Raw genomic sequence first — 23,735 nt, forward strand, 5'->3', positions numbered from 1 at the left:
GCTCCCTCTTGCTACAAACTGCACATGCCACCAGGTGAAATTGTCCAATTTTTTGATAAGCACAACTGATGAACACCAAAGTAAATCAAGGTTGATGACTACCCTAGAAGCTGTTTTATTTTGGAGAATACAAATGACTGAAAAAAAGAAGAGACACTCAAACAAAATTCCAAATACTTTTGAACCTCTTGTATAATGCTACCCATAATAGCAAAACATGCTTCTTTTCCAAATAAGTGACTAAATATCCATTTTTTCATCTGATTTCATTTTGGAACAGTGATCACTCTATTTTAATCACAAGATTTGCATTCTTGCAGCCAGTTTTAGGGCTGACTGACACGGAACGTGATACTGTTTTCTTAACTTTTTGCGAATTCTGGATCTAAAATTTTGGCTACTCCTGACAACTGCCTCTGCTGAGCTCAAGTTAACCAAGGTATCTTGAGCTGTGAACGATCATGGGCCAACTAACTTTTGTCTTAAGGAGCAAACTGCATATTGTTCATACAGGGAATGCTGAGACAGGTTGTGGCTATGTATGATTGTACAAGTTCCAGAGAAAACTCATTTGCATTGCTTTTATGATTTTTCTGAAACATTGGAATTCTCACGCCTGACGCAACCCTCCAACAAGAGACTGAAAACTGTCAATGCATGGCTAAAAAGTGGACTTTATCTGAGATGTGCACTCTAGTTCCAGGATCCCAATAATATTGGATTGGAAAATCAGTAAACCTAATGTCCTCATAAGGAAAGTTAGGGCAGGTTTTCCACTTTCCATATGATGTCTTTATCAAGTAATTGGATGTCATTTTAAGGAATGGTGGTCTGTGTGTTTGCTTTGGGCATTTCCAAAATACTTTACTGATCCATTAACAGAATATACTATGTTGTTTGTAGAACATAAGAACATAAGAACTAGGAACAGGAGTAGGCCATCTGGCCCTTCGAGCCTGCTCCGCCATTCAATGAGATCATGGCTGATCTTTGTGGACTCAGCTCCACTCTCCGGCCCGTACACCATATCCCCGAATCCCTTTATTCTTTAGAAAGGCATCTATCTTTTTCTTAAAAATGTTTAAAGAAGGAGCCTCAACTGCTTCACTGGGCAAGGAATTCCAGAGATTCACAACCCTTTGGGTGAAGAAGTTCCTCCTAAACTCGGTCCTAAATCTACTTCCCCTTATTTTGAGGCTATGCTCCCTAGTTCTGCTTTCCCCGACCAGTGGAAACAACCTGCCCGCATCTATCCTATCAATTCTCTTCATAATTTTATATGTTTCAATAAGATCCCCCCGCATCCTTCTAAACTCCAATGAGTACAGTCCCAGTCTACGCAACCTCTCGTCATAATCTAATCCCCTCAACTCTGGGATCAACCTAGTGAATCTCCTCTGCATTCCCTCCAGTGCCAATATGTCCTTTCTCAGGTAAGGAGACCAAAACTGAACACTCTCCTGGAAATCTAGTGTGCAATACTTATTATTGTATGCAATGAATTAACAAGTGTGTATGGTTGTGGGTGTTTAGGTACACTATAATATATATTTTCAATTGTTTATCAATTGTATGTAGGTGGAGGACATTAATTGGGTCTCACTTTAACAAACATAAAGAGACACTCACTCAAACTAGGGTGTAATTAAGTTAGGAGGCACATGCTTGCAATGCTTCACACTGTAAATAAATATCAGATTGAGTAAAGATTGGTTTTGATACTATCCTAACTAATATATAATAGGGAACCTTGAAGACAATTCGTAGTGATCTCAGTTGTTTATTCATATTAGCACCTAATCTGACAGCAGACAGTGTTTTAAGAACAAAATGACAAGCAGTGAAAGATTCTTTAATATTTCTAGGCTTCCATCAACTACAGCAAAAATTCAGTGGAAGCTGCATTTCTGGTGTTTTGTACCTGCACCATTACAGTTCTATTTCATGGTCCACAATTTCAAAAAGTGCAATGGGAGGCCTTCTTCTTGCCTTAAATGAGATTTAGGGCCGCTTATTATTCAACTAATTGTATGATTTAGCTATGGTACCTGTATACATTAGACCTGCTGTGTTATTCTAATTAACTTTTGAGGGGATTACCAATTAGAGATAATCATAATATGCAACCATTTCAGAATAAATGATTTTTACTTCAAAGGCAGAATCAAAAAAAGATTTTAAGATTCTGGAAATCTAATTTTTAAAATTTACAAAAAAAAAAACTAGTTTCCTCAGCCCCTGAGGAAATAAAGCTCACATCTTCAACGCTCAGGATCACTGTCAGAGATTTCTAATCCACAACCGTATCGAACATTTTTGTTGCACGCTCCATGATGGGGTATTGAACAGCCCAAAATTACAAAAAAGACATTTTCACATTGACTCTCAGTTTAATTGCACATTGGCTTCCAGTTCTCAGAGACATTCAAGTTGACGCAATGCTTATCCCCAAAATACTGGAATCCCAATTACTAAAAATGCAATTTAATTTAACTCAAGTCACCATAATGCATAATTTTCGGGTTAGAAGTTTAAATTCAGGGCTACTCTCAATTTGTCATCTATTTCTTATTTCTGAGTTGACATGTATTAATATTTACAGTCTATGATTACCCTTGAAGATAGCCACGTGGGTGAGGGTACAGCCTGTGTTGATGGAGTTGAATAACAGCCTTAGTCTTCACCCTCAAAGGAACCAGGGACAAACATTACAACTAAAGATCTTAATCGTGTACCTCCTCTTGCTGATGATTTTCAGGGCAATTTTCCTCTTTAGCACTTGATTTCAATGGAAATTAAGATCCTGCAATGTTTCTATAACAGGCAGTTGATCAGGTCCACTCAAGTGGCAAGATGAGAATTATCCCCTTCACTCATGGGGCGCAATTCTCCCATCGGGAGACTAAGTCATGCGCCGGAGTGAAAACCGGAGTGTTTCACTCCGGCGTCGGAGGCCGCTGCTAGCCCCCTATTCTCCTGCCCCCGGGGGGCTAGTAGCAGCGTCGCGTCATTTACGCACGCCGGGCCTAGGCGTCACGTAAAAGTGGCGCCGCGTAAATGACGCAGCCGGCGCCACGTAAATGACGTCAACCGCGCATGCGCGGGTTGGCCGGCGCTAACCTGCGCATGCGCGGTTGACGTCCTCCCTGACGCCGCCCCGCAAGGAAAGGTCGAATGGATCTTGCGGGGCGGCGGAGGAAAGGAGATCCTCCTTCAGAGAGGCCGGCCCGCCGATCGGTGGGCACCGAACGCGGGCCAGACCCCTTTTGAGGCTGCCCCTGGTGCAGGAATCCCCCCCCCCCCACAGGCCGCCCCCCCAGCGTTCCCGTGCTGTTCCCGCTGGCAGCGACCAGGTGTGGATGGCGCCGGCAGGAAGCTGTCATATGTTGGGCAAGCCGCTCGGCCTATTCGGGCCGGAGAATCGCCACTTGCCCGTTACAAACGGCGAGCGGCGATTCTCCCAGCGGCCAGTCGTGATTCTCGCTGCGCCGGTTTGGGGGGGTGGGATAATTGCGTGCGGGTGCCGAGGCGGCATGGCGGGACTCGCACGGCGCCCCAGCGATTCTCCCACCCGGCTTGGGGGGGGGGGGGGGGGGATTCCGCCCATGGTGTCTTGGATGTTAACTGAGTGGCATTAAAGGCAGAATAATAGTTTGAAATAGGCACTGCACCATACCAAACATGTGCCACGAGCACCTCATCATAAAATCTGAGATGAGAAGAAAGTAAATCTTGTCACCGAAACCTGCCTTTCTCCCAATTCCGCCAAATTGTCTTTTAAGGATGTCGGAGAGTGTGTGGTGGGGTTATGGCAGGCTAGAAAATACATGTTCAGATGTGTAATTTCTGGTGGCATGAAAGTCCTACAAAGACTCCCAACAGTTTTGTAAATTCATAGCTTATACGCTAAATGGTGCATTAATAGCAAAGTATTTCTACAGTTAGAATTAAGAAGAACACAGAGTTAAGCTGACCATGTACATTTTCTTTGTGCTTTAAGCAACCAGCAAATTGGTATTCTCCTAATTATTTTGCATGAATTATTTGTCACTTTCTTCGGTAAGCATGAATACAGGCACGTATTGAATGAGGAATTACAATCTTGTATTCAGTGGAAAATATGATCTGGCACACACTAAAGGTATGCAAATTATTTTATGGATGAATGAACATTCTTTCATAAACAAAAGATCGATCTACTTAGCAGATAATAACAAATCAAAAATTGGTGTATTAAACGGCTAGGGAAATTGAGTTGATCAGCCATAACTACAGTCCCAGCTTTTACATCTTCAGTACGACATAGACAAAACCTGACTAAACAATGCTGTGTGGTAATTTGAAACTTGGCTGGAGATATAAAAGGCTGAAAGAATACTTAAGAACAGGGAAAGCTAGTCAATTGAATGAGCTCATCTCCTTTGGTTAGCTCAAGCCTACATTCAAGCATGCCTCTGAATCCTTTATGTCTCCCCCCAAAAATTGTCTCTTCCTTTATTCTGTCCATTTTGTTGTATTGCCTGGTAACCTATTTCATAACTGTATGATCCATCGAGTGAAAAAGCAATACCTAACTTCAGTGCTGCCAACTTCCATGAGTCATAAGAGCACAAGAACTAAGAACAGGTGTAGCCAAACTGCCCCAAAAACTTCCTCCACATTCAATAAGATCAGAACTGACCTTCTCCCTCAACTCCGCTTTCCCATTCTTTTCCCATATCTTCATGGTGGCATCCAGGATTGGAATTCTTCAGCATTCTAAACAATGTGCCGTAATTTAGGCCGCCTCACGAGTATGATTTCTCTGCCACCACTTTCTCAGTTTAATATGTAATCTGCTGCACCTGTTGACTGGACTAATATTTTGCAATTACTTCAGAATATGAATAGTGCGAGCACCTTTGGATTGAATCATGACAGCCATTATCAAATTTAGATTTAATTAACAGTTGTCAGCTGTATGGAACATAATGTACTTATGAATTTAGAAGGATACAGTCTCCTTGAAGGCAGTGTGATAGACCGAGGATCCACCCCTTCTCAAATCATGAGAATTCCAACATGAGATGAATCTTTTGGGAGTTTGTGGCTATATCTATTATTGCAAAAGCCTCAAGTGGTTACTGTGGTTATTTCCTGGAAGTATCTGTCTTTGTCAAGGAGAAAATATTTGGTCTGTCTGGGTTAAAATGAAGTGTTGGGAGCCATCGTTTCCTGTTGTAAATAGTCCATTATCACATGCAGTTCTCAAGCTTGTGTTAAATAATTGATGTGACGAATGGAAGATTTTAGGAATATTGGATTCTAAATATTGGTACAATTTAAGGGTTAAAAGCCTGGGGTTTGACTGCAGTGGTCATGTTTTTAAAAATTATTTTGTTTGCAGGGTCTGGGAACTTTTAGGAGCCAGAAGGTGAAATTGACCAGAGGAATGTGTTTATCAGTCTGGGCTAAGCATAGATCACAGAAATTACAGTGCAGAAGGAGGCCATTTAGCCTATCGAGTGTGCACCGGCCCTTGGAAAGAGCATCCTACTTAAGCCCATATCGCTACCCTATCCCCATAACCCAGTAACCCCACCTAACCTTTTGGACACTAAGCGGCAATTTAGCATGGCCTATCCACCTAACCTGCATATCTTTGGACTGTGGGAGGAAACCGGAGCACCCATAGGAAACCTACGCAGACACGGAGCGAAACTGAAAACGCCACACAGACAGTGACCCGAGGCCGGAATTGAACCTGGATCCCTGGAGCTGTGAGTCAGCAGTGCTAACCACTGTGCCACCTGCCGAGAAGGCACTGGGCAAAGTCCCCAGGGAGCTAATGTGCTTTTCGCCTGGAAAGTTAATTTGCTTTTCAGCTTGGGGAGATGATATCATTTCTGGGTGGAGCTAAGGGATTCAGAAAGAGAGATTTTGAAAAAGTTTTGGAGAAGAGTTGGAAGTCTGGTCTGACAACCCTTGTAATGACCACAAGTAAAGACAGTTTTCTCTCCCAGTAGGATAGTTATGAAAAGAATAATAACATTTAAAGCAGGGCAATCTTGTCTCAGGATAAGGAAGAAGCTGAAATACGCCAGGTGAACCAGCTTTCTGAAGACATTCAGCCAGAGTCTGAAGAGGTTCCAACAGGAGCCACATCTGTTCAGTAAATAATAATAATAATATTTACCCGTGTCACAAGTAGGCTTACATTAACATTGCAATGAAATTACTGTGAAAATCTGCTAGTTGCCACACTCCGGCGCTTGTTTGAGTACAGTGAGGGAGAATTCAGAATGTCCAATTAACCTAAGAAGCACAACTTTCGGGACTTGTAGGAGGAAACCGGAGTGCCCGGAGGAAACCCACGCAGACGTGGGAAGAACGAGCAGACTCCACACAGACAGTGACCCAAGCCGGGAATTGAACCCAGATCCCTGTGAAGCAACAGTGTGAACTACTGCAAGTATTATTCTCTGCCACGCTAATTTTAAGATGGATTGAGAGATGTATGTTTCTTTTCTTATTGTTTAATGGGGAATTGAGTAGTTGTGTTTGAGGCACAATTGTAAGCTGTTCTTTTCCGATGTGATGTTAAAGAGTTTAATATTGCGTTTCTAATAAAGTTTTGTTTTAAAAATACCAAATACCTATTTCTTCATGCAATCACTCCTGGAGTGAATCGTTCTTTCCATACAGGCTTATAAAATAAAATAAAATATTGGGGGTTCAGTCCAATATTGTAGCCACTATTGGGGTCTGGTTCGGGATTGTTAAAATCGGATGAAACATTGACATTGAGCAGCAGCAAAAATTGGGCAATAACATATTGACAGTCTGTTTTCTAGCTCCACAATATTTTCTTTCTCTTAAAAAAATCTGCCGCCGATTTATCATCTCCCATTTTGCACCGCCGAAGAAAAATTCCATCCCCAATATATTTAAGGTTCAGTAAGCAGTCTTACAACACAAGATTAAGATTAAAGTCCAACAAGTTTATTTGGAATCACAAGCTTTCGGAGGGTAGCTCCATCATGTCCCAGTCCAACGCCAGCCACTCCACACCACATTTAAGGTTGCCATTGAGAGTCAAGGGAGGGGAAAATTTTCCATTCCTGTTTTTTGGGGGCGGGAACAATAGAGTGGGCAAAGAGGGAGTCTCAAAGTAGCTTTTACACCCATGTGACTTCTGAGACAGGCTGCTCTTGCCCCCTCCAATGCCGTAATGGAAATCTCGGCTTAAAAAGTCAGAATTTTGATTTGCATCAATTTAAATATTATCAAGGCATTATGCCCAATAGACCCGCCACATTAAATGGTCCATTCACGTCAAAGTGAGGTCACATTGGCATGTATCATGACATATCCCCCCATGATGTGCACCCAACCAGCAGAACCTGCCAGACACGCACAGATGAGTACAACCCCGAGGTTGGAGAGGGCCACATCCTAGCTGTTTTTTGGGGGGAGGGGTGCGGTGGGGTTGCCTGGCGTGGGGGGATTCCATGGTGGTGGTGGGGGCGATGGAGTTCTGTGAGGAAAGTGCATGGGGTAGTGAGTTCCATAGTTAAGGATGGGGTAGGTGTTTCATTTTTATCTTCCATTATAAGGCGCCCGGACTCTTTACAAAGCTGAGTTGCTAGTGGGGCAGCCTGACATCGTGGGACTCGCCCCTTTCAATTTATGGCATAAATTTGGCAGGGCAAACCCAGCAGTACTGCTGGCAGTCTAACCTCTGCTTTTTCTGCTTAAGATGGCACTTTGCCAAATAATGGCAAAATTCCACCCAATGTTAGCACTGTCTATGTTGGTAGAAGCATCAAAATAAGCTTTTATTTTCCAAAGCTGGCTTGTTGCAGAAAATATCAAAACCAGCACCATCTGATATAAAATAAAAACAGAAAATTCTGGATAAATTCAGCAGGTCAGGCAGCACCTGTGCAGAAAGAAGCAGAACAAACTGAGTCTGTAGTCAGAACTGAAGAGCGGAAGAAACGTTATCGTTTATATAGGCACAAGACAAAGGGAGTGTTAATGGTAGCTTCAAGGACTAAAAGTGCTCAGAATGGCACAAAAGTAAGATAGCAGAATGTGTTAATGGGAGAACAAAGGTCAGTGTTCAGTGAAAGCAAAATTGAAGAACAAGTGATATATGGCCTTATCCTGGCCGTGAGGTTTGCTAGTGTCACACAGGATGGTTTAAACTAGTATGGCAGGGGTGGGTGGGTACCGGAGCAATAGATCAGAAGGTGAAAGCATTGAGGGAGAACTAGGGAATAGGACAGGAATGGCTCTGAGGAAGAGAAGACAGGGAGATGTTGCTGAAAACAGCGGGTCTGGTGGCCTGAAGTGCATATGTTTTAATGCAAGAAGTATTACGGGTAAGGCAGATGAACTTAGAGCTTGGATTAGTACTTGGAACTATGATCTTGTTGCCATTACAGAGACCTAGTTGAGGGAAGGACAGGATTGGCAGCTAAACGTTCCAGGATTTAGATGTTTCAGGCGGGATAGAGGGGGATGTAAAAGGGGTGGTGGATTTGCGTGACTGGTTAGGGAGAATATCACAGCTGTACTACGAGGGGACACCTCAGAGGGCAGCGAGGCTATATGGGTAGAGATCAGGAATAAGAAGGGTGCAGTCACAAATGGAACCAGAGAAGTCAAGGAAGAGAACGGAAGAGTCAGAGATGGGTCATGTGAATGTGAGCGAAGGGTGGAAATTGGAAGAACAGCAGACTCAATATGGCAACCACAACATTCTCCCATCATTGTATCTTTGCACTGATTCTTGATACAGTTGTGCAGCCAAAAGCAGCATCAGTCTAGAGACAACTACAACAACATTTTCCTGTAATTTTGTTCACGCACACAAATGTTGCTGCATTGCAGTAAGACTCGACACAACAGCATGCATTTACATGAAAAGTACCTCTTTGTTAACTTATTTTAATAAAATATCTAAAGGTAATGGTGAAAATTATGATCAGTATACAGTTTTTAACTGGATTTTTTTTCCTGTGGACCAATTAACATTGAGTAGCATTCCCGGCCTTGCTGTGAAGCTCGTGGTAGTTCCTTCTTGCTACCACACTTGGAAATCTTTCCAAAGAATCGTATCTTTTGTTCGGGGAGTGGAAACACTATCGCTTTATGGGCTGACCATTAGCACACAGGCATTTATAATCAACAGTGAAAGCCTCTGCCAAGTACTACTTCCGCCTTCACTAAATATGTTTTGTACTTTGAGAGAACTTTGACTGAATTTTGAAAAAAAATATATTTTGTAATCAACGTATATAAAAAAAGTTACAACACGCAAACAAACCAGGAAACAGGCTTCCCAACAATCAACTATACAGTTTGTACAAATTTTTCCCTTTTTCAACCCTCCTCCGCGGCACACAACTTCTCAAACACGGTCACGAACATCCCCCACTTTGCCTCAAACCCTTCAGCTGAGCCCCTTAGCTCGTACTTTATTTCTTCCAGCTGCAGAAAATCTTACAGGTTGCCCAACCATTGCCCTTAAGCTGGACCCCCTACAAGATTCCTCCTCCATCCTATCCCATTCTACCCCCTCCCTTTCCCAACATCGCCACACCTTTTCCACATTTGCCGCCCAATAATAATAATGAAGCAGGTTTGCCTGCTGCCTCTGTAGCAGGGTCCTTCTAACTCTTGACACCTTCTCCGCGCATACAAAGCCCAAAATAATTATGTCCAGTTTCCGAAAAAAGGCCTTCGGAATAAAGATCGGGAGTGCCTGGAAAATAAGCAGGAACCTCGGTAGGCTTTGATTTTGGCATGGACCCTCCATGCCAAAGTCAATTGCAGTGTATCCCAGCTCTTGAGATCCTCTCTGGCCTCCTCCACCAGCTCCGTTAAGTTCCACTTATGGAGTATCGTCCATTCCCTCGCTACCTGTATCCCTAGGTATCTGAACCCACCCCTAGCCACCTTAAATGGCATCCCCCGTAAATTGTCTCACCATCCCAACTCATTCACCAGCAACACTTTGCTTTTCCCGACATTCAATTTATACCCCAAGAACACCCCAAACCTCCCCAGCAGGCCCAGGATCCTTCCCATGCTCCCCAGCAGGTCCGAGACATACAACAGTAGGTCTTCGGTGTAATCCCTTGCCACTCTGCCGTTCCCCTAAGAGCCACTGCCAATAGCTTTATAGCTAGCGCAAAGAACAGTGGCGACAGCAGACACCCCTGCCTTGTTCCCCTGTGCAATTCTAAATTCCATGAGCTCATGTCATTCGGCGCACAATCGGCCTCGATGCCACATATAGCAAGCACACCCATGTCTCAAACTGCGGCTCAAACCCAAACCTTCCCAGAACCTCAAACAAGTACCGTCACTCTACCCAGTCGAATGCCTTCTCCGCGTCCATGGACACAAATGCCTCCAGTATCTGGGCTCCCGATGGATTCATGACTACATTTAACAACCTCCTTATATTGCTCGAGAACTGCCTGCCTTTTACAAAGCATGTTTGGTCCACCGCAATCATCCCCGGGACACAACCCTCCATCCTTCCCGCCAACAACTTAGCCAGCACTTTAACATCAGTATTCAACAGCGATATGGGCCTATACGACCCACATTCCACCGGTTTCTTCCCCTTTTTTGGGATTAACATAATCACTGCCTGCGTCATCGTCTCCGGCAGCTCTCCCTTCTCCAGCACTTAGTTAAACGCCCCCAAGAGATGCGGTGCCAGGTCCATCGCGAACTCCTTTAAAATCCCACCGGATATCCATTTGGCCCCGGCGCATACCCTGACTTAATTCTCCTTATACTATCCAGTACCTCCTTCAAACCCAGGGGCTCCTCCACTGCCTGCCTCTTTACTTTCTCCAGGTGAGGAAACCCTCCCCGTTGTCAGCCTATCGAATTGCCCCTGTAACTTCTTCCTCCTTGCCAATCCCTCCGTGGTGGGCACCCTCGAGTACTCCCTATTCACCTCCACTACCGCGCTCATTAAATGGTCATATTCCTCCCTCCTTTCCCTATCCACGATAATCTCTCCCCGGACCACTGCTTTTAACGCTACCCAAAAAATGGCCGCCGACACCTCCCGATTCTGATTCAACTCCACAAAATCCTTAATCGCCACCCGCACTTTGCCACCTGCACTTTGTCACAAAAGCATACATCCGCCAACAACCGTGAATCAAACCTCCATCCCAGCCTCTGCTCCCAGCATGGGATGCCACACGGCTCACATTGAAAGTGGCTCGAAGCACTGTGAACCTGTTTTGTAGGCCTCCCACATGCATATTCCCATCTCCAGTGGTGCCATGGCTCCAAATTCCATACCCATAAATTTTAACTGGCAAGTTAGCTTAATATCACGGCTGCAGACTTGGTACCTTCTCCAGCTCTATAACATCCGAAATGTATTCAAAATTAAAATCTTCAAAAGCAAACCATAGTTCATTTCAACACATCTGCAATTATCTCAGTCAGTATAATAAAGCTGACAAGTTAAAGGAACTGAAGGGAAATAGCATTAACCCTCCTTTTAAGTATAGAGATCATTCACTTCTTTATAGTAAATGTTTAATGCGCTTTGGCAATCATATATTAGTGACTGGTTTCCCTAAAAAAAGGACCAGAAGTCTGATTAAGGAGCTAACTTCCCAAAGTGAAACCTACTCAATCATTTTCTACAGCGATGAAAAAGATAGCTGAGCTTAAATATTTTAAAATCCATTTTAGATAAACATTTTTGTTCCTGGCTATTATAAATTAATAAGGTGGGATACCAGTAACAAATATAAATTAGAAGCTCTGTTGGCCAATTAGTCTCTTTAATATATATTCTTCTGCATTCCAGTAATTTGTAATTGTAAGAGCTTTATTCCAGTTGGATTGGATGAGTTTTAAGAAAAATAGTATTTACCCAATCTAAAATTTAAATCTAAAATCTAAAATATCCTGGCTTCTCTGCAAATGCACAAACACACAATAAATGGGAGCAAGAGGAGACAGTATTGATTTCAAGCTTTCTCCACCATGGTTGATGGTAATATGATCATGGCTGATCTTGTGTTGTAACTCAATTTCCCCCATCTGCTACCCAATCCTGAAATCCCTTAGAAAGCAAAAACATGGAAGCTGTTTCACAGAGGTCACCAATGAGTAAACTGAAAATGCAGCATTTTCTTTCAACTGACAATACCACAGCAGGACAGATCTGTAGAATTTACAGTGCAGAAGGAGGCCATTCAGCCCATCGAGTCTGCACCGGCTCTTAGAAAGAGCACCCCACCCAAGCTCCACCCTATCCCCATAACCCAGTAACCCCACCCAACACTAAGGGCAATTTTGGACACTAAGGGCAATTTATCATGGCCAAGCCACCTAACCTGCATATCTTTTGGACTGTGGGAGGGAACCGGAGCACCTGGAGGAAACCCACGCACACACGGGGAGGATGTGCAGACTCCGCACAGACAGTGAACCAAGCTGGAATCGAACCTGGGACCCTGGAGCTGTGAAGCAATTGTGCTATCTACAATGCTACCGTGCGGCCCACAATGCTGCCCAGAATACTGCCGATGACAAGAAAAATGCCATTACATTCACCATCTGTTAGCCACAAAGATACTTACGTTTTGACGATCAATAATTAGAATTTGCACTTGGTATCCTTATGGTACTAATTTTCCTGGCAACATTCCATTGCACCCAACATCTTCTTTACCCCTCACTGCAATTTTTACTGATCTTTATTGGTGTCCAGTCCACCAGCACAAGTTTCAAAATCGTACACTTTATTTACAAGAATCCAGTTGGTATTACTATATCCTAATTCAGCACCAATTGCTCATCTGAATCTATCTTAAGTCTTCCTTCTCCTCTTTCTTTTTATTATTGTTAGCAGTGCAGTTCTCTCCTTAAACCTCTCCATTTTAATATATCTCTCCTAAGCTTCTTTTCATGCAATAGGCTGTCATAATATCCACTCATGTATATAATGAGATGCAGACAGGCAGTGATTGACACATAGGATGACCAGTAAGCACACAACACAGTGCAGCCAATCACCAGACAGGACACTACCACTATAAAGTCAGAGGACACTAGGTTTCCGCTCTCTCGGGACCCAGCCCCTGAGACAATAAGAATCCACGAGCTAGCAAGTGCAAACACCATGCGGTAGCTAGTAAGCCTGGTCAGGCTACTAAAAGGTCTCCAGTCAGTTCAGTATAGTGTCAACCCACAGCTGAATGTGTATATCAGTTCTATCGTTGAATAAAACAGTGTTGGATCTTCTCCAATGTTAGACGTCTGTTTCTAGCTTCTGTGCATCGAGTGCTTCGAACCTACCTGCCTAACACATCAGGGGGGAAGTGAATCGGACTTCCAACCTGTTAATTATATTAAAATGGATGCAAATCCTGAATTGCATCCTCCCGCTCACGTGGGGCGGTTAGCTCGCTGAGGCCACCAGCGAGCCTAACACATCAACTACCATATATTTGCCTTTTCATGCAATAGGTCGCTTCCACAATTCTGCAATTCCAGGAGCTTCGTGTTTCTTCTCCTTGGGAAGGGATTCAAGATAATTTGCTATCTTCAATACAAATCACATTTCAGTCTGTATTTCCTCCCCAGATAAAGATGCATGGACAAGAAGACTAATTACAGCTTTGATAATGTTGTTATTGAGCTCCTGAAAGTACCATTATTTAGTCACAAGATATCTGCAGTCCTTACCTGGAGTTCTTCCTCCAGAGCAGCAGTAGCATTATCTCCATTGCTCTCATCAACTACCACCACCATATGTGTCAGAGAGTTGACACGTACTTGTTCTTGCTCCAGGTCCTCTTGAAGTACCTGTGTGGGAACAAATAATCATGAATGAAGACATATCTTAATATGTTAAGTTTATTGATTCTTAGAACATAGAACATACAGCACAGAACAGGCCCTTCGGCCCACGATGTTGTGCCGAACCTTTGTCCTCGATTAATCAGAGATTATCATTGAATTTACAGTGCAGAAGGAGGCCATTCAGCCCTTTGAGTCTGCACCGGACAATAAAAGTTACAATAGTTACAATAAAAGTTCAAGAGATGGTAAATATTAGAGCGAGAGGAGGTGGGGGTGGAGGGAGAACACAGAGGATTGATGAAAGGGTTCGCTGAGCTCAGGTGGATTCTGCTGAACAAAAGTGAGAATGGAGTTGAATCCAGTAGAAGAAAAGCTCAACATCATGCTGAGCTGGAGTTTTTCTGTATACATGGATGTGTGTTCATTAAGATGAGGTACAATGTAGTGAAAACAAGTTCTATATTTTACATTTACACTTGCATCCCTTGGCACTGACTCATATTACCTCAAAACTGTCTTGGTCCACAGTTTCATTTCGCCCTTCATCTCATCTGATGTTGAAATAAAAACCTTTGTGAATTCAGGTGTTACGCATCACAAGCTTCGCCAACTCATAGGTACCACACCTTTCCAAATTTTTCTCTCTGACCCTGTTCCTTCTTCTAATCTCATCTCTGGCTGTGTATTCAATGATATCCTCTGATATTTCTCTCTTTGACCCTGAACAATCTGTTCAGAAGAATGCGGGGAAACCTGAGTGAAACTTACAGAATATACTGCGAGGCCTGGATAGAGTGGACGTGGAGAGGATGTTTCCACCTGTAGGAAAAACTAGAAGCAGAGGACACAATTTCAGACTAAAGGGACGATCCTTTAAAACAGAGATGAGGAGGAATTTCTTCAGCCAGAGGGTGGTGAATCTGTGGAACTCTTTGCCGCAGAAGGCTGTGGAGGCCAAATCACTGTGGCTTTAAGACAGAGATAGATAGGTTCTTGATTAATAAGGGGATCAGGGGTCATGGGGAGAAGGCAGGAGAATGGGGATGAGAAAAATATCACCCACAAATGAATGGCGGAGCCGACTCAATGGGCCGAGTGGCCTAATGCTGTTCCGATATCTGATGGTCTTATGTTCTTATTTATTTCTATCTTAAATCTTTTATTCCTTCCCTTGTTCAGGATTTCCCCACCTACATCTGTGACTCTCTGATGCTCTCCGTCACTTTACAATTTAGAACTTCCAAGCCTTAACCGTCTCCTCTGCATTATGGACGTCCAATATTTCTCCACCTCCATTCTCCTCCTGGATGGCTGTCATGATATCCACATCAGCATATCATGGTGCAATCACACACACACTGATGGACAGGCAGTTGGACCAACCAGCACACACATAACATCGCAGCCAATCACCAGTGAGAGCACACGCACTATAAAACAGGGAACACCACAGTTCCCGCTCATTCTGCCAGGAGATAGCTCAGAGCACAGAGCTCACAGCGTGCCACGCAGACACAGACCATGTGCTGAGTGCCTCACTAAGATAGTGATAGGGCTGGGTCCACAGGTTAGCTGGCGAAGCACGTGCCCAAGCCAGCAGTTAGTTGTTACCGTTGTTAAGACAATAAAACAGAGTTGTACCATCTACAGCCGTGTTGGATCATTTGTGCATCAGGACACCCAACACGACATGATACCAGTAGTGGACGCTAACCAGCGACTGTGAGACCTACCTGCACCCTTTCAGAAATCCGCCATCCTGCTCCATGGAAAACATCAGCCTGCCGCAGCCGCTCTGAATCGCTGGTAATCTCGGCGTAAAACTGGAAGCTGTTTAAACAGCGCTTCCAGCGCTTCCTAGAAGCCACAGTCAGGGAGAATGCATCGGACACCAGGAAGATCGCCCTCCTCCTCTCCACGGCGGGGCAACACGCCATCCACATCTATAACTCACTGGCATTCGCGGAAGGCGAGGACAAGACAAAATATAAGGCGGTGCTTCTGAAGTTCGAGGGACACTTCAGCATGGAAGTCAATGAGAGCTTCGAGAGGTACCTATCCCAGCAGCGCCTGCAGGGTAAGGATGAGCCTTTCCAATCTTACTTGACACACCTCCGTATCCTCGCACAGTCCTGCGGCTACGAGGCCACCTCTGGCTCCATCATACGGGATCAGATAGTTTTTGGGGTCATCTCGGACATCCTACGCCAGCAGCTCCTAAAAATCAAGTGCCTCACCTTAGCGACTGCCATCGAGACCTGCGTCCTCCATGAGAACGCGACCAGCCGGTACTCCCAAATCCAGACAGCCGAAACCGCATGGCACGGGTCCTACAAGGCAGAGCGGGTCCAGTCGATCGAGTTCCTCCCAGCCCGCGGCCCGGACGAGGGCGGCCATTGCGCGCGCTTTCCGAGGCCTCCCGCGCTGGTACGTGCCAAAAGAGGGGACGTTGACGCAGAGGGACGTGATGCGCAAGCGCGCTCTACGCAGGACCGCACCACACATGCGCGGTGGCGCAACGAACACCATGACGTCACGACATGTGGCAACTGTGGCTCCGCCCACTTAAAGCGGCAATGTCCGGCCAAAGCGTGACAATGCCACCAGTGTGGCAGGATGGGCCACTATGCTGCCTGCTGTCGAACAGCTCAACCTGCCAACTCCCAACAATTCCGCCAGCCTCGCAGGGACGTGCGGGCGATTCAGCCCCCCTACACTGAGTCATATCCAGATAGTATGCAGACCAGCGATACCGAAGACAGTGAGCCCTTCCGCGTTGCGGTAATCCACAAGAACCGGATGTCCCAAAGTCAGAACCACCAGCCGCTGCCAGTGCACAGAATTGATCCGAGCGATGAGTGGTGTGCCACCCTACCGGTCAACCGATTCCAGATCGGATTTCGCCTGGACACTGGTGCCTCCGCCAATCTCCACGCATGGTCAGTCTTCCAGACCTTGAAGGTTAAACCACCGATTCTGCCATCCCACCGTCAGCTGGTTAACTACAATGGAAACGTCACCCCGGCCACGGGGTCCTGCCAGCTCGATGTTACACACAACTCACACAAAGCCACATTATCATTAGAAATCATAGGATCCTCGAAGGACCCTCTGATAGTCGCACAGGCGTGCAAGATCCTCCACCTCGTTCAGCGGGTACACACTCTGTCTCCAGAAGGCACGTCCGATTTCCCGGATGCAGACTTTAGGGCGCAGCTCCACTCACTCCTACCGCACAACCAGGAGGTTTTCGAGGGCATGGGCACACTGCCCTACACGTACAAAATACGGCTCAAACCGGACGCCACCCCGGCCATTCATGCACCTCGTAGGGTCCCAGCACCACTCAAGGACCGCCTCAAGCAGCAGCTGCAGGACCTGCAGGACCAAGGAGTGCTTTCCCGGTTCACGGAGACAACGCCATGGGTCAGCTCCATGGTGTGCGTCAAGAAGCCCTCCGGCGAGCTCCGGATCTGTATCGACCCAAAAGATTTGAATCACAACATTATGAGGGAACACTACCCCATACCCAAACGAGAAGAAATCACGAGCTAAATGGCTCGGGCAAAAATATTCACCAAGCTTGATGCCTCAAAGGGCTTTTGGCAGATTCAATTGGATCAGTCCAGCAGGAAGCTGTGTACTTTCAAAATTCCATTTGGCAGATACTGCTACAATAGGATGCCATTCGGCATCATTTCGGCCTCCAAAGTGTTCCATCGCATCATGGAACAGATGATAGAGGGCATCGAAGGAGTACGCGTCTACGTAGACGACGTTATCATCTGGTCCACCACACCACAGGAGCACATCAGTCGTCTCCAGCGTGTCTTTGCACTGATACGGGATCAGGGCCTGCGCCTTAACCGAGCCAAGTGCTCTTTTGGCCAGACTGAGCTAAAGTTTTGGGGGGACCACATCTCCCGGTCGGGTGTGCGGCCAGATGCCGACAAAGTGGCAGCCATCGCAGCCATGCAGCAGCCGTCAGACAAGAAGGCAGTGCTGCGCTTTCTCGGGATGGTCAACTTCCTGTCGAAGTTCATTCCTAACCTTGCCTCGCACACGACTGCTCTTCGCCACCTGGTCAAAAAGACAACGGAATTCTAGTGGCTGCCCGCACGCCAGAGTGAATGGGTGGACCTCAAGGTCAAGCTCACCACCGCCCCGATACTGGTGTTTTTTGATACCACACGGGAAACAAAGATCTCAACTGACGCCAGCCAGTCCGGCATTGGGCGGTACTCCTGCAACAGGACAACACCGCATCATGGGCTCCGGTCGCCTATGCGTCGCGGGCCATGACCCCACAGAACAGCGCTATGCGCAGATTGAGAAGGAGTGCCTAGGCCTGTTGACTGGCATCGACATATTTCACGACTATGTATATGGTCTTCCGCAGTTCACTGTGGAGACCGACCATCGCCCCCTGGTCGGCATCATTCAGAAGGACCTCAACGATATGACCCCTTGCCTCCAGCGCATTCTGCTCAAGCTCCAGAGGTACGACTTCCAACTTGTCTACACCCCGAGGAAGGATTTCATCATCGCAGATGCTCTGTCCAGGGCGGTCAACACACCGCCCGACTCGGAGGGGTTCGTTTGTCAGGTCGACGCACAAGTAGCCTTCACATCGGCCAATCTGCCGGCCACTGATGCACGTCTGGCCCACATTCGCCGTGAGACTGCAGCTGACCCCCTTCTACAGCGTGTGATGCGCCACATGACGGAAGGGTGGCTCAAGTGGCAGTGCCCACAATTTTACAACGTCCGGGACGACGTGGCCGTCACTGATGGTGTCCTCTTGAAGTTGGACCGGATCGTGATCCCACACAGCATGCACCGGCTTGTCCTCGAACAACTGCACGAAGGCCATCTCGGAGTTGAAAAGTGCAGGCAGAAGGCCCGAGAGGCTGTGTACTGACAGGGCACCAGCGATGACATCGCCAACATGGTGCTCAACTGCCCCACCTGCCAAAGGTTTCAGCCGGCGCAACCCCCTGAGACCCTTCAGCCCCATGAGTTGGTCACGTCCCCCTGGGTGAAGGTGGGCGTGGACCTCTTTCATGCGCTCGGCAGGGACTACATTATTCTTATTGACTACTTCTCAAGTTATCCGGAGGTCATACGCCAGCACGACACAACGTCATCAGCTGTCATCCGGGCATGCAAAGAAATCTTTGCTCGCCATGGAATTCCGCTCACCGTCATGTCTGACAACGGACCTTGCCTTGCGAGCCAAGAATGGTCTTCATTTGCCACTTCATACAACTTCACACACATGACGTCCAGTCCCTTGCATCTTCAATCGAATGGCAAGTCGGAAAATGGCGTCCACATTGTGAAGCCGCTCCTCTGCAAGGCTGCTGATGCCGGATCTGACTTCTGTTTAGCCCTGCTGGCCTATCGCTCGGCCCCACTGTCCACAGGCCTCTCGCCAGCCCAGCTGTTGATGGGTCGCACCCTCAGGACTACTGTGCCGTCCATTCACGTTCCTGACCTCGACCATGCTCCAGTATTTTGAAGGATGCAACAACAGCGTGCTCAGCAGAAGGTGGCACAGGATGCTTGGGCGACTGATCTTCCTGCCCTGGCGCCTGGAGACAACGTCCGCATACACCTACCGGAGGGTGGCTAGTCGGCAACCGCCGAGCTTCTCCGCCACGTGGCTCCCCGTTCATTCCTAGTTCGTATGCCTGATGGCTCCATTCGCCGCCGTAATCGGCGGGCCCTTCGTCTGGTTCCGTGCTCGCTACGAGATCATGCACCAGTGCCACGCCCTCCTGTTGTCCCTGATGTCGACTTTGTTGAGCTTCCGGCCACTCTGCCTCTTCCTCTCTCGCCCGTGGCCAGGCCCATCCCTCAGCCGGTGGATCCCGACTCACCCTTGAGGCGGTCAACCCGAATTCGTCGCCCACCTGAGAGACATGACTTATGAGCCTGTTCGCACATTGGACTCACTGAATTGTTTTACAGTACTGTTAACGAGTTTCTTTTCTTGTCGTTCACTGTTCCAGGAGTTTTCTCTCGTCGTTTATTGATTGCATTTGTTCTGTTATTGGTACAACCTCATTGTTCTGTTACACCTGACACCTTCCTCTGTATATAGTTTAGCCTCATGTACATGTTGTAAATATTGCACACACATACTCAGATGCACTCAGTACACATTTCTATTTATTAGCATGTAGGCACATATCCTTTGTGAAAGGGGGGGATGTCATGATATCCACATCAGCATATCATGGTGCAATCACACACACACTGATGGACAGGCAGTTGGACCAACCAGCACACACATAACATCACAGCCAATCACCAGTGAGAGCACACGCACTATAAAACAGGGAACACCACAGTTCCCGCTCATTCTGCCAGGAGATAGCTCAGAGCACAGAGCTCACAGCGCGCCACTCAGACATAGACCATGTGCTGAGTGCCTCACTAAGATAGTGATAGGGCTGGGTCCACAGGTTAGCTGGTGAAGCACGTACCCAAGCCAGCAGTTAGTTGTTACCGTTGTTTAGACAATAAAACAGAGTTGTACCATCTACAGCCGTGTCGGAGCATTTGTGCATCAGGACACCCAACACGACAATGGCCTGAAGGTTTTCTGCTTCCTCCTTGAATGGAGGTCCAATCATTTTCTGTCGATCAGCACCTTCCTCCGCCTTTCTGAACTTTTTCACATGTTGAAGATTTTTTAAAAACTCATCTCACTCCCTTAAATAAAAGCTCTTGCTTTGGGTATCATTATGAGTCTTAATAAACCCTGTCTTTTTGAGGAGAATGTGGAAAATCTCTTGTTCCAGTCCTTTTGAACAGTTCCTTATTCTCTTGTTCCATCCCTCAACTCTTTTCCGGTACATTGATGACTGTATCAGTGCCATTTCCTTTTCTTACCCTGAACGAGAAAATGTAATTAACTTTGCTTCCAATTGTCTCTTATCTCACCTGCTCACGACCCATCTCTGACTCTTCCCTTCCCTTCCTTGTCTTCTCTGTTTCCATTTATGACGATAGGCTATCATCAAATATTCATTATCGGCTCACTAGCCCACACAACTCCTTACATGCTGCACCAGAATTCCATTCCATTCTCCCAATTTCTCCATCTTCATCGCATCTGTTTTGATAATGCAATCTTCCAAGCTAATGCTTCCAGTATTGCTCCCTTTATCCTCAACAGAAGATTCTGTCCCAAAGTGGCTGACCATTTCCTTACTTCTGCATTCATTCCTTCCCTTCCCTCCCAGAACCAAGATATAGTTCCTCTTGTCATTACCTCCCACGCGTCCCCCCCAAAGGCGATGGATCATGCTGTGCCAATTTAACCACTTCTAGTACAATGCCAACCAGATGCATTTTCCACCCTCCTCCCCTTTCAGCATTTTTAAGGAACTGTCCCCTCCATGGCATGCTGGCCTACTCCTCAATCATCCCAACATTGCATCCCCTTCCCACGGCACCTTTCCATGAAATGCAGATGTGACATCGGTCTTTCACCCCCTCGCTCCTCAGCATCCAAGGCCCCAAATACTGTCCTGATTAAGCAATGATTAAAATGTACTTCTTTCAATTCAACATACTATATTCGCTGCTTGCAATGCAGTTTCCTGTACTGTGGGGAGACAAACGCAAATTGGATAACCAGCTTGCGGAACAGCTCCATTCAGGCTGGAAACATGACCCGGAGCTACCAGTAGAATGCCATTTTAATTCTCCACCTTGCTCTCATGCTAACTATCTGTCCTCAGCCTGCGGTAGTGTTCTAATGAAGCTTAACGCAAGCTCAAGGACAGCATTTCATCTTTCAACTGGGCACTTTACAGCCTTCTGAATTCAACACCGACTTCAATAATTTCAGACTGTAATCTCTGCTTCCCCATCCTCCCCTCAATGTTGTTTCCTTTTCTTTGCATGTGCTGACTTTAAACTTGTTATTCTTGTTTTGCTTTAAGGGGCAGATGTTCATTATTCTGCTTTTCACATCTCTTCTGGACCCATCTTTTGTTTCTTTACTGTTACAATTACCATCTCCCTTTAGCTCTACCACACCAACCTTTTTGCCTTGTAATGTCTGTCATCTTCTTCCCTTTTACTGTTTTTCCAACCTCCCTTATTTCACCAAGGTAAATGCTCTGAGATTTACAATTTTTCCCATTCTACTGGAAGGTCATTCACATGAAACTTTAACTCTGTTTCCTATCCCCACAGATGTGCTGCAAGAACTGTTAAGTGATTGTAACATTTTTTGTTTTTATTATCTTTGAAAGTATGGGTCAGAGGAATTACATTGCCTCAATAATCTGCCTCCGAAAGAACTTCAGGAAATCTTGAACCAACATTCTGTCCTTAATGCCATATTTAAGGTCATATTCCTTTCAAACCCTACGGACTAAGAAAAGGCAGATTTTATTTAGAATCCGTACTGGGGAAGAAAAATATATATTTATACTTTAGCCTAAGCAACAGCTTCAGGTGAAAAAAAAAGCACAAACTAGGTCACTGTGGTTCAACAGAAGTCATACAGGTGGCAACTAGACTTTCACTTACATTCTGTTTAAGGTCACATTCTGTTTAAGATCACAATGTTTTCTTCAATTAATCAGTCAATTTTCATCAAATTTGAACATCTGTTGTCAGGATAATTTCAAAACTTGCCTCTAGATTCCATGAGACATTTTACAACTATGGCGCCTTATATATCTGCTGAGGCATTATGTTCCACAAAAATAATCTGAAGTATTGAATTATCAAAGGATATGAACTGCTCCCTGACCCAAACTTCACAATGGTGCCCATCATTTTCATTTGGTACTCAACCCTTTGCTTTAAGATCTTAAAAAATGCCAACAGAAAATAATTGTGTCTTATTGTCCTCTGAAAATGTATGTGAATGTCAGTGCCCATTAAAGATTATTGAGATGGATTAGTTTGATCCAGTTATGCTGAAATTGTACAGGCAGTAGCCAGGAACAAGTTTACTTTCAGCAATATTCAATATTGCGAATTTTCTTAGTGTCAAATTCAGGGAACAAGGAACTACCATCATTGTAACAAGTTGCAATATCCCAAGCTGTTTCAGAGGCATGATCAACCATAAAAACATTAAAGGATAGCAAGATGGAGAGCCAGAGTAGTTTAGGGAGAATAAAACACCATGGTTACATTCACAGATTGTCATTCATGTTATGGTCCCAATTGGTGCTATTACTGGACGAGACGTTCCCAGAATGGAACCCTGGCTCAAAAGATAATAACATTTACTTTTCTTTAGAAAACGAGGATGGACTGAGTCACAGGACTGCCAATTAGCTTTTAACAACAAATAAAAAATTATTAATCATGAAACGTTTGACTCCAATGAGTCAAACTCCTTCTCTCACATTTATCTTCACAAATGTACACAGATTTTAAGGATAACACAGGTTAAAAAACATATCTTATGCAATAAGGTTCTCAGAAAGCACACAGCCCCTGTAACCCTGTAATTGTAGTCAGGCAACACCCCACTCTGAAACAACATGGCCGATGCTACTCAATTGAGTTTCTGTAGATTTCACCTCAAATCCCCCCCAGATGACTACTACACTGTGAACCAATTGATCCCACTGTACTTCGACTTCCCCCTGAGTGTGTTTCCAAACTCCACTCTAAGAGGCACACCTTTCGAATCTTCTTTCAAACAATGCTTTTCCTCAGCAATCATATTAGCAGCACAGCTTTCCAATTGACAGTTAAAAAAAGGGAAAAAAAATAACTTCCTACATACACCTGCCACTATATATACCAATTAAGCAACCCAAAACAATGCCACTAATAAATAAAGTGAACAATCAAGTGTTATTTGCTTCTCTGTGCAGAGACCCTTTCAGGAATAACCTGAAAATCCT

The 23,735-nt window shown here is 45.4% G+C and overlaps 1 protein-coding gene across 15 annotated transcripts in view; it reads right to left on the bottom strand.

Moving 5' to 3' along the window:
• The window catches only part of dmd (dystrophin), a 3,042,490-nt gene that overhangs the window by 1,911,139 nt on the left and 1,107,616 nt on the right, over positions 1 to 23,735 (bottom strand). For all 15 annotated transcript variants that reach the window (XM_072513983.1, XM_072513987.1, XM_072513978.1 and 12 more), the window contains one exon: positions 13,726 to 13,845. In XM_072513983.1, the coding sequence (XP_072370084.1) occupies positions 13,726 to 13,845 (120 nt within the window). The remainder of the gene's footprint in view (positions 1 to 13,725; positions 13,846 to 23,735) is intronic.

This window comes from Scyliorhinus torazame, chromosome 8, assembly GCF_047496885.1.
Source record: "Scyliorhinus torazame isolate Kashiwa2021f chromosome 8, sScyTor2.1, whole genome shotgun sequence".
NCBI classification, from domain to species: Eukaryota; Metazoa; Chordata; class Chondrichthyes; order Carcharhiniformes; family Scyliorhinidae; genus Scyliorhinus; species Scyliorhinus torazame.